At 40.5% G+C, this 14,521-nt stretch overlaps 1 protein-coding gene across 1 annotated transcript in view; it reads right to left on the bottom strand.

The window, feature by feature from the left end:
* Positions 1-14,521, bottom strand: part of LOC132497902 (adenylate cyclase type 10-like) — a 42,266-nt gene that overhangs the window by 17,177 nt on the left and 10,568 nt on the right. The window contains exons 7-18 of the mRNA XM_060111447.1: positions 12,667-12,872; positions 12,297-12,387; positions 12,112-12,200; positions 11,311-11,502; positions 10,469-10,590; positions 6,030-6,106; positions 5,741-5,930; positions 5,198-5,253; positions 4,343-4,496; positions 3,993-4,182; positions 2,709-2,795; positions 210-481 (exon numbers count right to left, since the gene is read on the bottom strand). Of these exons, the coding sequence (XP_059967430.1) occupies positions 210-481; positions 2,709-2,795; positions 3,993-4,182; positions 4,343-4,496; positions 5,198-5,253; positions 5,741-5,930; positions 6,030-6,106; positions 10,469-10,590; positions 11,311-11,502; positions 12,112-12,200; positions 12,297-12,387; positions 12,667-12,872 (1,726 nt within the window). The remainder of the gene's footprint in view (positions 1-209; positions 482-2,708; positions 2,796-3,992; positions 4,183-4,342; positions 4,497-5,197; positions 5,254-5,740; positions 5,931-6,029; positions 6,107-10,468; positions 10,591-11,310; positions 11,503-12,111; positions 12,201-12,296; positions 12,388-12,666; positions 12,873-14,521) is intronic.

Below are 14,521 nucleotides of genomic sequence, written 5' to 3' on the forward strand. Positions count from 1 at the left end.
TCCTGTGAAAACCTGGGTGAAGAGCCCAGGGGAGACAGCCCTTTACTGGGTTACTAGGAGACTGTCTACTCTTAAATGCAGTTTGGGGCCTCATCATGGTTTCTAATGCCATACTCTCCCCCAACTCCGGTGTGAGACCTGAGCCTTCTCTTATACTACGGCACTGGCTCCTCCCTTGATGAAGTGCCCAGCTAGTCCCAGCCACTCACGTCTGCAGCTCTTGGGGGATGCTCACCACCCCCAGTTCCCAACATGCCATTCTCAACAGTGAGGTCGCTGCCAACTTCGAAATGGGCACAAAGATAGCCCGAGGGCTCTGCAGGAAGTGCTGGGCCCAGCCACAAAGGGTGAAGGTAGGGGTCAATGTCATCACCATGATGATGGGCACACTGGAGAGCAAAGTTCCCAAAAACTCCCAGGAGGCTGCATCCATATACTGGGCCTCATCAATGAGGAAAATCAGTGGTGTTTCCCTCATTGCCTGGAAATAACAGTAAAGAAACAATGACAAGCTCTGATTAGAAATGAAGTCATCTGATTTTCAAATCTACCATGAATTTCCCATCAACAATTTAAATAAAATGTCAACAAAGACTGGGATTTTCAGAGTAAAATGTATTCTCAGTCCAGGTAATATTTTACTTTATAAATATAAAATACAGCTTATATATCTAATTCCTAAAGAAATGTACTGAGTTTCTTTGAACAAGAAAATACTCTTAACTGAAATATGAAATAAGCATCAAAATATTCTCCAAATCAAACTTGAAGCTTTCAAATACTTCATTTTAGCAAGAGATTCAAACTGTGTGGGAATTCACAGTATTTTTAAAACAGTAATTTCCAAACCAGGCTGCACACCAGAATTACCTGGGAGTGCTAGCTAAAGCTACCAATTATAATGCCTACTCATGTAGACTTTAAAACAAATGTATTCTCTTTTATCCACATTCCCTACTCCCATTCCATTCCTCACTGCCACAGGTAACCATGCCAATGTGTTTATCATATTACCTTCTGCTTGTATTATGTTCTTATAAAATGTGCATTGTGGTTTTGTCATGTAAATTGTTTTTATGTAAATGGTACTGTATAACAGGTCTCATTATTTCTCTTTTTACTCAGGATTTAAAAAATTGGTTGATAACATTATATACTTTTTATGTGTACAATATTATATTTCAACTTCTGTATACATTACATTATATCACCAAAGGTATAGTTTCCATCCATCACCATACAGTTGACCCCCTTTACCCATTTTGCCCTCCCCCCACCCCCCATCCCCTCTGGTAACCAATACTTAGTTCTCTGTAACTATGTGTTTGTTTTTGTTTGGTTTGTTTGCATTTTTTTTTTTGATGTGGACCATTTTTTTTAAAGTCTTTATTGAATTTGTTACAATATTACTTGTTTTATGTTTTGGTTTTTTGGCCATGAGCCATGTGGGATCTTAGCTCCCTGACCAGGGAAACCTGCACCCCCTGCATTGGAAGGAGAAGTCTTAACCACTGGACCACGAGGGAAGTCCCTGTTTGATTATTTATTTACTAATATTCCACATATGAGTGAAATTATATGGTATTTGTCTTTCTCCATCTGATTTATTTCACTTAGCATGGTACCCTCAAGGTCCATCCATGTTGTCACAAATGGCAAGATTTCACCTTTTTTTTATCCAGCTATTCCACTACTGGATATTCACTGGAAGAATATAAAAACCCTAATTCAAAAAGATATACGCACCCTTGTGTTCACTGCAGCGTTACTTAGGAGAGCCAAGATATGGAAACAACCTAAGTGCCAGTTGATGGATGAATGGATAAAGAAGACGTGGTGTATATATATACACAATGGAATATTACTCAGCCATAAGAAAAGATAAAATATTCAGGATTGTTTTTAGATTACTCCATGTTGCTATGCTTTCATCTACTGCCTTACTTCTAACTTCTGCACTATAAACACTCCATAGTGTTCATCTATGAATTCATGCCAACACCTCCCTAACCTCCACAAACAAACACTGCAATGAACAGACTCCCCGGGATATATATCTAGGAGTGGAAGTGCTCAGTATAGAGGATGAATGTTATTAAAATTTGTCTGGTTACTTCAAGATAGCTTTCCCGAATGGCTACATCAGCATCTCCTCGTACAGATTATTGACTCTGTAATCCTAGGCTGGGGCCTGAGTATCTGTATTTTTAATAAATAGGAGGTAAAATAGCTATCAACCTGCATCCAGAAGCTACTGTTCTAAGTTACTAAAATTTCATTAAGAAACAGGGGCTTCCCTGGTGGCGCAGTGGTTGAGAGTCCGCCTGCCGATGCGGCAGATGCGGGTTCGTGCCCCGGTCCGGGAGGATCCCACATGCCGCGGAGTGGCTGGGCCCATGAGCCATGGCCGCTGAGCCTGCGCGTCCGGAGCCTGTGCTCCGCGGCGGGGGAGGCCACGGCAGTGAGAGGCCCGCGTACCGCAAAAAAAAAAAAAAAAAAAGAAACAGGATCAGGAAAGAGCAAAGACCTTTCCTTGTATGCTGTGCTTTAGGATGGATTCAAGGTTAAAGGTAGATAGAAACAATGAAGATATCAATAAATAGGCAGGCCGAGAAATGCCCAAGTGAAGGTAAGATGTGGATAGATTGAAATGAGCATAAACCATCTCCACATATTAAGAGTTAATGGTATGTAGCAAAAGTACCCACCTTCTGCAGCACTTGAAAAAAACATGCTTTAACCTTCTTTTGTCTGGTCAGGTCATCCATGTGTGAAACTTTGAAGGATAAGGGAAACTGACCGGGAAAATTATTCATATATTATCATTCAAAATGACAATCTAATAAGAATATACAGGTTCTCAAAAGGGAACAGAAAATTATTCTATTTTGAGTGAGAATGGATTTCTACAGGATTAGGCATAGGGTTACAAATACCAATCCAATGTCAATATACAGTTCAGAGGGTGAGACTGAAAGTCCACAGGTGGTTAGAGAGAGATAGCTCCTTTCCATACTGGACTCTGGCAAACTCTTAAAGGATCATGACTAAGGAATAAAGTGACAGGTCAGAGTTAGCAATGTCACTTTGGACAATTCCAGCACCCCAGTTATTCCAAGTATACCAGAATGAATGTGTGCATGAGGCTTGTGAGAAAGAACTGCAATGGACATCTCCAACACTGTGCTAGGCTAAGGCACATGAGCTACAATGGACCTGAGAGCCAAAGTGAGGCTACTCCTTGACCACTTCGGCCAGGGCCCCAGGTAAGGCCTGTCTTAAGACAGGGCTATGCTGAGGGACTGGACAGATTTTTGTTTTCTCTGTTTTTCATTAGGTACAATGCCCTGCATGCTGGGTAGATTAGAAGTGATGGAGGATGGACAAATGGAATTGTGGACCAGGGAATTCTTAGCCTACTCGCTATTGGGTACCACATAAATCCTAGACCACTGGAAGCTTCTGAGATTCAGATGCTGGTTCAAGTGACATACTCCATGACCCAGGAATGGAAAGGTAAGGTTAAAGAACAAAATGCTGCAACCAACTCAAGAACACATGCATATAATTGCTGGATATACACATCTGGTCAATATCACATTGACAGATTTTAGTACTTTCACATTTACGATGCAGTCTCTTATATACTACATCCTCTAAAATCCATGCAAAAACCATATAAAGTACTACTACTGTCATTTCACAGGTGAAAAAAATTGAGGCTCAGAGAGGCCAAGTGATTTGTGCCAAGATATACAACTAGCAAGTTTCAGAGTCAGTCCTAGAATCCACTCTCCTCAAAAAGGAGAAGGCCTGGGATCTGGTGTCAAAGACTTTTCAAATCTCAATCCTGCCACTGCTGACTGTGTGTTCTTAGGCCGTATATGTATATGTATATGTGTGTGTGTGTTTTAGATTCGAAGACAATCCTGGGTCCAACTAGCCACCAAAGATATCAGTAATCCAGTTCAGAAAGCCACTGCCTTTGTTACCTTCACAAAGAAGAGGTCATTAAACAGGCAGTGAAGCGAATCCTCCACCATCCCATGGAGCTGTTTGTGGAGGCGCTCTTGCCGGTAATAGGCTGGGCACGTATCAATCTCAAAGAAGATGGCCATGAGGGTCTGGATGGCATAGAAGCACTGCTTGGAATCTGCTTCCTTCAGCTTCAATGGCAACACCCTGGTGAATGTTACTATGGTCACTGGGAGTCCCCTGATCCAGAGAGGTTACTCAATCCGCCAGCCCAAGGATGCTGAATCTAACAATACAAGAGTCTCACCAACAAGGGAAAGGAGCCCCAGGAGAAATAGACGCTAAGTCAGAAAGCCGGAGTCTTTACCTGTGCCCTTCTTTCTGGGCCAGGAAGTTTATTTCAGCCAACAGCTGACTTTTTCCATAGCCTTTTCCACCTTCATACAGAACTGCTTGACCCTTCTTCTGGTGCAAACTTCCCTGCTGTGCCATTCGGAAGGCTTCCAGTTCTTTCTCCCGGTCTGTAAAGAGACAAGGAGAACCTAACACTCCTGTGCTTTTTAGCAGACACTTATTTATTTGAATTAATTTGTAAAGGTAATTCTCAGAATGGCTTTTTCCCCAGAATCCTTGACAGAATTCCATTATTTGGTAAGCCTTCACATCTTTTTCCAGAAAATCAACTCCGTACTATAAAGAAATGTATGCTGGGCTTGGGGGCTTGCTCCAGAGCCTACGTAATAACATTTAGAACAACTAGGCACCACATGGACATGGGGGCTACTACATCTTCTTAGCTTTTTGTAAAAATTTCCATTCTAACAATTTAGTGTTCAAGGTCTGTCGCTGCTATGTGACAATAATGGACTAATGGATCTAGATAAAACAAATATAAAGATAGGGGACATATAGCGTGGGTGGAACAGTCTCGGTGCTACTGTCACTATCTCAGGATGAGGAATTTCCCTCTAAAGGTTTCTCTCTAAAGATGAGAATCCTTACAAAGATTTCGTACTAAATGTTGGAACCTGAAATTTAAACATTCAACATGGAAAAGAAATGGCAAGTCTTCTTCAAAATTAACATACATTCACTAAGAAGGTTGCTCTCTATTTTTTAATACAAGCTTAGAAGCATTTAGTCTCAAATTTTGCTTTTTAAATCACATTTAACCATCTACAGATGAAAACAATATGATTTAAGGTTAAAAAAGAAAACTTACCTAGCAAAGAGTGATTTTTATTTCTCTCTCTGGCCAGATGTCTCTTCCCAAACATTCTGGGAAAAAGGGAAATGTGTTAATTAAAAATAGACTGGGATAGACAGATAATATGTTTTTAAATAGACAGAGGATGAGTTGTCCTTATAAATAAGTACTTTCAGACAACTAAAGAGGTCCAGAGTTCTGAATCAAAGAGTTTTAAAAAAACAAAAAAATTTTGGAAGGGGAGAAAAACTATTTATTGTTCCAGGCTCAGGGAAGTAAATAAATTGTGAAGTACACATAGAAAAAAGAACATCTAGACTAGTGACCTACTGCTATTCTCTTCCTGTAGGACAGAAGTTGTTCCCTGAGGAACTAGCTAAGAGCTAAACTTAAACGCTAAAGATCTCAGATATGAAACCCTCCTCTTATGTCTCTTATTCCATCAGGCCAGTACTAGAAGCATCTTTCTTTCTAATTTCATATAATCAAGCATTGATTATTCCTATGCCCTGATTCTATAAAAGAGATGGGACTGAACTATCACATGATGACACTCACATACATCTTCTATGGCCAAGGTATTCATACATCTTCCCTGGGTTGGAGATGTTTTTCATCATTTTCTCTGGCAGTTTCTTAAAGTTGTAAGCAGGTAGCATAGATCTTAGATACGTTACCTCATCACAGGACACCAAACCTGGATAAGCAGTTATCATTCTTGCCACAAGGCTTACTTTTGGGCCAATAACTGTATCAGGGAGACAGAAAAGGATGGAGAATTTTTAGATCACCTCCTTTACCTTCACCCCCTAAGTCACAGAGCGAACAGTCCAATGTCCTATTCTACCTGTATATTCGTGTCTTGCTACTGCCCCAACCATGCCACAGAATACTGGTCCACTGGTGATACTGATGGAAACAAGCCTGGGGATCAGAAAAGCAACCGTGGGTAAATATGCACTCGGAAGCCACCAAGTCCAGCACTAGATCTGCCACTCCCTAGATCCAGAAGTCTAGTTTTAGAGCTCAGAATGCAAAAGGTCAGAGGCTGCTGTCAGTTTGCATCACATGGTGGGTACAAAGTACTGAATATTAGGGAAATAGTCAAAAGGAACAAAATGGTCCCCCTACTCTAGGAATTTTAGTTGAGGAGCTATTATTAGTAAAAACACTAAAAACACCTTATATCTGTCAGATACTCTTTATGTGCTTTTTGGAGTATTTTCAAATTCATTACCTCATCTGATTCTTTGAGGGATAATTAACAACAAACATGTGAGGTACGTAGGGCAAATATTTAAAACCCATTTGACAAAAGAAAAAGAAAAACTGAAGCACTTAATTAACTTTCCCAGAGTTGTACAAGAGTTAATATTAGTGCCAGAATGAGAATCCAGGCCTCCTGACTCCCAGACCAGTGCTATTTCCACCACACCATGCTGCTTCACATGAAACCCCAAAATGAAAAGTAGATCAACAGATCTATACAGGGTTAATGGATCAAATAATGCCAGAATGTGAGAGTAAAGGAATACTCAGAATGTCAGGCTGTTGCTGGAAGGCTTGCTGAAGCAAATTAGTCTTTGAAATAAAGTTTTTAAAAGGAGTAATATTTTTTCATTCATCCATTCACACATGCATACATTCAGTCACTTAATAAGCTCTGAGAAGCATGTACAGTACCAAGTACTGGGCTAGGTGTTTAAAATACCCTGTCCTGGAGAAGTTCAGTCTGGGCTGGTGAAGGAGATTGAGGGAGGTGAAGAGATATATTCATAAGTTAGCAAGAAAATACTACATACTAGAGATCAATACCGCAATTAACAGAGCAAACAAAGGGATGCATTAACTGATACTGGAGATTAGAATAAAGTATTCATAACGGAGAGGACACACGATCAGACCTTGAAAGCTGAAGTACTGCCAAAGTAAGGCAACAGCATTTTGTCCAGTGGGAAAAGGCACAGGCTTTAGCAATCCTGGTGTATTTGTGCAAAACTAAGTAGTTCAAGATGGCTAGAACACAGGAGGTGTTTGAAATAGGAAGAGGTGGAAGGAAAAGTGGTCCTACCTAGGCTGTGGATGGAAAAGCACTAGAAACATAAATTATTTTTAAAAAGGGCATATACTATTCCAGGTGAGGCAAAGGCTCAAAGGTGGCGATGAACACTTCATGCATAACAGAATCAGCAGATTTACTTGACTGTCGTGAAAATTTCATGCGACAGGCAACAAGGTATACATCTGGAGAAAGAAGGTGCAACGAAGCATAATTAACTTCAAGTTAAATTTACGAATAAACAGTTTTCAATTGTTCACGGAGAGCACGAAAAGTGGCAACAATCCTAACACTGATGTCTCCCAGACCATCAAACTTTTCCTGTCTTCCTCTAAGGACAGGATTGAGGACTCCTACATTCACTCACTGGGCCCGCTGCCCAGGGTGAATCAGAGGCACTCAAGACAAGAACTAGGCAGTTGGTCCTGCTACCACCCCAAGAATGACTGACAATCAGCTGATGTCTCACAATGCTTCCTTTGTCTAAAATACTCTTCCCCACTTTCTCCACCTGCTGAACGCCTTTCCTTCACAACTGGCTCAAAAATCATCTCTATAGTCAAGACTTCTCTAGTACCTCTGGGGAGAACTATTTCTTCCCATAGCATTTTTTTTTGTAGCTCCTAAGGCGTTTTATTCCTACATTTAAGTTTCACTGTATTAAAATTAGTTGTTTACAGAGCTGAGGAGGTAGTGTCTTATTTCTCTTTATGTCTACCACACCTAGCACAGTGCCTGGCTTGAGGCTTATTCAATGAATGCTTGTTGAATGAATGCATTTATGCATGCCAGAAACTCAGCTGTTAGCAAGACTATGATAATGAAACAAGTAATACTTTTTTTCACTTGGTTATTTCTTATTTCTTTCTGTTGTACTTTATAATTCCCCCTTGCTCTTCCTGGTGGTCCATGTTCTATCCTTTCCATAAAATATTTTAAAAAGTGTTCTTCATTGAGGAAATATATATTATTTACTCATATATGTAAAGTATTTCTGGGGCTGCAAAACTGTTATGTTGAGATATGGAGACTGTACTCCCTGGGTCTCAAAAATATCCTGGAGAAACAGTCACAAACCAGAAAAGCCTGATCAATCACTGGACACAGGGAATCATCTTTCTTCTGTAAATGAACTGAAAACTGAAGGTTATTTCCTAGATTAGAAAGAGGAACTTAGAAGATGACCCAAGGTGAACAGGGTCATTGAGACAGGAGACATGGATGTGGTTTTGGGTCTGGGTGAGGCTGGTGCGATGCAGAGAGTCATGAGCAACAGTATCTGCTACCGACGCCACACAGGCACCTCTGAGACTCTGTCTCTAAACTTGAATTACAGGTGAAGAAGGCAAGCTTCAGCATCTGGTTAGTGCAGCATTTCCCAAAATATGCTCCTCAGAACATTCATTCTTCTGGGTGTTTACAGGTCTTGGTGTCTGGTGATCAAGTAAATTTGGGAAATGTTGAATAAAACAAAATATAACAAATTTCTTTACTGTAAGACTGCTCAGAAACTTTGATGTTAATGTATATTGTGAATCTTTAAGAAGGAAATATAGTTGCATCAATTCCCAAACATATTTGGCCATGAAAATATTTTTTTCAGGATTTTTTAAGGGACTAATGTTCTACCAAACACACTTCGGGAAATTACTAAATTAGTCATTATCTTCAAGGAAAAAAACACTGACCTGGAAACTAGCTTTTAACACTGTCAAACTATTTGGCTTTCCAACGTAACCTCTGGATCTTACTTTCCTTAAGTTAAGGAGGCCAAATGAGATGAACTCTTAAGATCCTATCTAGCGCCTAACATCTACTATATTCTCAACTAAAAAAGACTGAAAAGACCAAGTTATGGTCTAAGAGTCATAGAAAGCATCCTTAAAGGCATTGTAAGATAGCCTCTAATGACCAAGAAATGACTGCCTTATTCAGGAGTAAGGGCTAACAGCAGGAATCTTGAAGACCAGAGGTCGAGGCAAAATTTGAAAACAGAATAGACCAGCACTGAAAGGAATGGCTTAGCACACTCACACTGGAGATGCGACTGGAAAGCAGGCTGTAGGAGTATCTGCAGATCTCACCGAGCCTGAAAGAAGTGCCACCACGTATCTGCTTTGGACTAAGAGTTTGAGTATCTATGAAGCAACTGTTAGCATCTTTGTTATCTATAAAATAAGGAGTTGGATCAGATAATCTCTAAGTTCCTTTTCAGTACTAATGTCCTATGAGTATGCCTCTACAATGGTATCACAGTAGTAATATATGCTATCCTTTTGGGGGAATATTTGTATTTTATAAGAGGCAGCTGTGAGGTAATGAAAATAACACAGGATTTGAGGACAGAAGTTTTGGGTTTCATTACCAGCTTTGCTACATGCTACTAACTACTCTTCTGTGGTCTTAGTTTCGTGTGTAACAGATACAAATATTCACACAGGTAGCATATACTAAAGTATTCTAAAAATGTTAAAGCATTATGTAACTATGTGAGATAATTTGTATTCATCTTGAATAAGTATGGCAAGCAAACAAATCTTTGACTCAGTGCTGACATGAGGAATGAGCGTTTTCCAAATCTATTCACGTACATGCTTTCCTCATAGCTTTCTAGTGAAAAAAGAAAAAAGGTCACTTGAAAAATTCCAACCAAATCATGTCATAGTTGCACTACAGAAAATGGAATTTTCTATAACTTCATTAGGGCTAGGCTTTTGTAGGTGGGAGGGTGGGGTGAATACGGAGGCAGGAGATCAGTTCAGTGTGAATTCCAAAAAAATCAACAGGACTGGGAAAGACCAAGAGTGAAAGCCAAGGAGAGCATTAACCAGCTGCGGTCCCTTCCTATCTAGGCAATTGTCCCACATCTGTTCCCACGCCTCCCCTCCCCATAGACAGGCAGCCTTCTCTTCACATACAGATGTATTATGTGCATATTAATTTATATGTTTGCTTGTTGCTTGAATCTTGCTATCCGTATTCTATAGCTCCCCCCTCCCACCCCACTGGACAGAAACTTATATCCATTTCCCCTGGCTATCTAGTACATAGTTCTGTACCTAGTAATTTCTTAATATGTCTTGTTTTCTGACTTCCCTCAGCATGTTCCCACCCCTTTAGGCAGACACTGGATGCCCTCAACCCCTGTTACTTGTTACTGCCTCCTACCCTGCCTGAAGAGCCCCCTGGGCCTGAGAAGCTCCTCTCTGCCCCACCTTCCTCCTCACTTGGTCTCAGCAAGATTCTCCCAGCAGAAGCTGAATATGCTGAAGGAGCTCTCCAGGGCATGTGCACACTCATCTGGCTTCTTATCCCCAGGAAGGCCGAAAACACAGAGGAACATGCAGCCCTGAGATAGGTGACAAAGAAAGAAAAGGGAAATTGACCTGGGGAAGAAATATGGCTCGCCTCAAATGAACCAACTTCCCTAAATGAAGCCAGACCCCTTCCTGGCTGGTTTTCTATTAGGAATGTAGGATTCTATAAGATTCATGAAATGGACATTCTAGGCCACATCAACATGGACATTTTAAAAAAAGAAGAAAAAAAATCTTGATTTAACTATTTAAAGAACTGAAATTTAAAACATAAGAAAAATTGATGTTAAGAACTTTTCAAAAATTCAGTTTCTAGTGTCTACCTTGAGCTAAGTCCATCTGCCTATATTTTGTTTACCTATAATGTCAAGTATGATACTGCTCTTTTTCAAGCTCCTAAATTACCTCAGAAGGATCTGATTATACTTACTTTACTAATAGAGCCAGAAAAACATTCTTCATGCTTTCATAAGGATTTTTCAACAAGAAGAGAATAAAAAAGATATGGAGGATAATACTCAGTTACCCTGAAAATTAAACTACCTAGAACATCCCGTTCCTTAAATATTATTACTTGAAGTTTTAATGTAACATAGCTTATTATAAAATAAGAAGCAGTCTGACTTATGTCTGTGTTATGTGAGAGATAACATAAGATGTTATAATAATAACATAAGACTATTATAATTGTCTTAAGACTATTATTCCTCACTCACCTTTAATGTTGATATGTCAAGTTCCCTTGTACTTACTGTCTCAGACATAAAGATCCGGCTCAGCTGGCCACCCCCTTTCTCTATCACTTTGGAGATGTATAAGGCAGCCTCCTGGATAAGGTGACACAAATGCAACATCCATGCCGTCTTGTGGAATTCTAGGCTGACCAAAACCATAGTCACAGTACGGAATTCGGATATATACTCCATAGGTTGGCCTTCATCAATCTACAAAGACACAGTGAGTTACCTTGACTGTATCTTCAACTTTTAGTATCATGTTTAGGCAGTTAAATTCTATGGTCCATGGTAAACATGAGAAAATGACTTAAAGATGTCAGACAAAAAACTTAAAATTCAGGTTCAAGAGGTATAGAAGATATACAACCAGTGCACTTGGAGTTAAAATCGCTTGACTTTAAACCTAATTCACTGATGAAATTTGCCAAGCTTTTATATTTCCTCTCTAAGACACAGTTTGATATGTCCAATTCTATTAGTCATTATATCACTTACTACGGGATTCACATATAAACAATCAATCAACACTTATTTACCAAGCACATACTCTATACCCTGTTTACAGTGTACTAGTTTCTAGAGGGACAAACAAACAAAAACCAAATATGGCTTCTACTTTCTAGGACTGAGAAATCTAAACTTATAAGACATGTCATCACAGTAATTGGTGCAGATGGGAAAATCTGCTGGTATTACAATGGGAAGCGGGAGATGGACTGGATCAATCAAATGGTTGTCACATTTGTACATGTACACTTGTTTACACAAACACACACACACAGTCCACACACAATGACTCAAGAGCTAGGAAATAACCTTCTTCAAAAGGTTCTTCATTATGTGCTTCCGCAGGGTTTGCTCAAGTGCAGAGTCTGGATCCAACTCCAGGGCAGTTCTTAGAATGTCTGAGAGAAGGAAAGCAAACAAAATGTCTCCAGCCATGTGGAAAATTAATCTTTGAAGTTTTGGGCATGGGTATAATAAAGGACAAAATAACTTACCAGCACTTGTCCGGTAATGTGGCAGGTAATCGAGGCACTTGTAAAAATGCTCATCAAAGTCAAATGGGTCAATGATCCGCATATCTCTTAACTATAGAAAGGAAACTGCTCAATTCTGTGCCCACCCACCGACTGGATTACCTTTGGTTCCCTAATAGAGGGGCTAAGGATGCCATCTCCCTTGTTTATCACTTATCTTTTCAGCCTTACTGTTCTGCCTCATCTGTCCTCCTGCGAGAATATCCCTCACCTCCCTCCAAAATAAAGTTCCAGTGGTTGGTCTGGTCTGGTGTTGAGCACCACCAGAGCACTGCCCTATGCAGTAGGAAGGCCTTTTCAGGACGCTCAATGGATGTGACCAACCTCCTACCTTCACAGCTTCATCCTCCCTCATGATTTCCACTTCAAACATGTACTGCTCACAGAGCTTCCAGCAGTTCCAGGACAAGACAATCTCATTTGCCTGGGCCAACCGCTGAGCTAACTGGACACTGTCTACATCGCGCCCAATCACCAAGAGGTACTGTCGCTGATCGTCTCCAACAATAACCTGGAAAAATCGACCTGCAGACAGACCTATCCAGAGAAAAGGAGACAAGTGGTGAATAGACAAACTCAGCTGGAAAATTATGCAAAGGCTGGGGTCTGGAATCCTCACACTGCTTTATGCATCACGCCATATCTCATTGTTACCCACAGTTGCAGAAATATTAGGTGAGCTCCCCCTCAAGAAGAATACCTTGCCTCAGATTTCCTTCTGTCTTAAACAGACCTAGAGACAGACATTCAGACCAGCCTGGGTTGTATGAGGGAAGAAACTCTTGGATCCTAGGCATCCAAGAGTCTTGTCTCTAAATTGCTCTTCTAATGGACAGCTAGGTCCTGACGGCAGAGACCAAATGATGATGCTCAGAAGCTGCTGCCACCGTGACCACACCAGCTCTCCTCATATGTAAACAGGGCTCAGTGAGTAGACAATCAGTATTTTACCACATGGGCTTCACCACACCCTTTATTTCTTGTCCTGGGGGATTTCTTACTGCTAATAACAGCTGAAAAACGGGTTTGCTTGCCAGGGAGGAAATTACTATAACCAGGAGAAGTGTGCCCTTAAGTAAGTCACCCAATCCACACTAAAAACAAGGGAAAAAGCAGTTTTAAAAGAATGGCAGAGACATATACTTTTGGCCAACGTGCAGCAACAGGAAGTGAATTTACTTTAATGCCTGGAACAACCAAGGAACTGGAAAAATACACAAAACAACAGTTTTCAAGATACTGGACATTAGGTAATTAAGGACAGTATGCTTGAGAGATGAGAAACAAACAAGGCGAACTCTCTGATACCCCAGCTCACCACCGCCTAGAGGGAGTTTCCAGTACACATCTCAGGGAGGGTGAGCCCAGGTTCAGCCCCGAGGACTCCCTGAGTTGAGGAGACAGAGGTAGGAGTCTGAGGAGGCCAAGCTAGCTAGAGCTCACAGGGCACTGTGAGTGCTGGAGAGGAGAGTGTGTAGAGAGAAAATGCCACAGAACTCCAGAGAACTGAGTCCCCCTCAGGTCTTTAAGTGCATCAGTGTGAGGAAACAACCTGAGGCTAGGGAAAGAGCCCCCTGAAAAGATTAGAGGGAACAATCTTAGTATCACACGGGGCTGGGATATAGTTCCCATTTCCACTAGCCAGAGTATTAAACTTCATACTTCACAGGAATTAGGTACAGTACTCGGAAGTGGTCTGCCTCAGCAATGGGGCAAAACTAGCTCTGGACTAAACACTGCTCTGGTCCTATCCAACAAAATTTGAAAGCAAAACCTATTAAGCTAACCACATCTCAGAACTAAGTTCAAGAATATTTACAAAAATATTTAAAAATCCAGCACTCAACAAGGTTAAATTCACACCTGGCACCCACCAAAAATTACCAGGTATGCCAAGAAAAAGGAAAATATGACCCACAATGAGAAGAAAAATCAATCAATCAAGCCCAATGTAGAATAACATAGACGAAAGAATTAGTAGACAGGATGTTAAAAGTTATAACTATATTCCATATATTCAAGAACTAGAGAGATACTAAACAAGTAGGGACATGGAGGATATGGTATCTTCATATCGATGAAAACCACAAGGCCTGAGATGAAAAATACACTACAAAAATACACAAGAAGATATATTAGATCAAAGGCAAATTAGACTTTTCAAAATAAAAGATCTGTAATCTTTA

This window comes from Mesoplodon densirostris, chromosome 10 (genome assembly GCF_025265405.1).
Source record: "Mesoplodon densirostris isolate mMesDen1 chromosome 10, mMesDen1 primary haplotype, whole genome shotgun sequence".
In the NCBI taxonomy this organism is placed as follows: domain Eukaryota; kingdom Metazoa; phylum Chordata; class Mammalia; order Artiodactyla; family Ziphiidae; genus Mesoplodon; species Mesoplodon densirostris.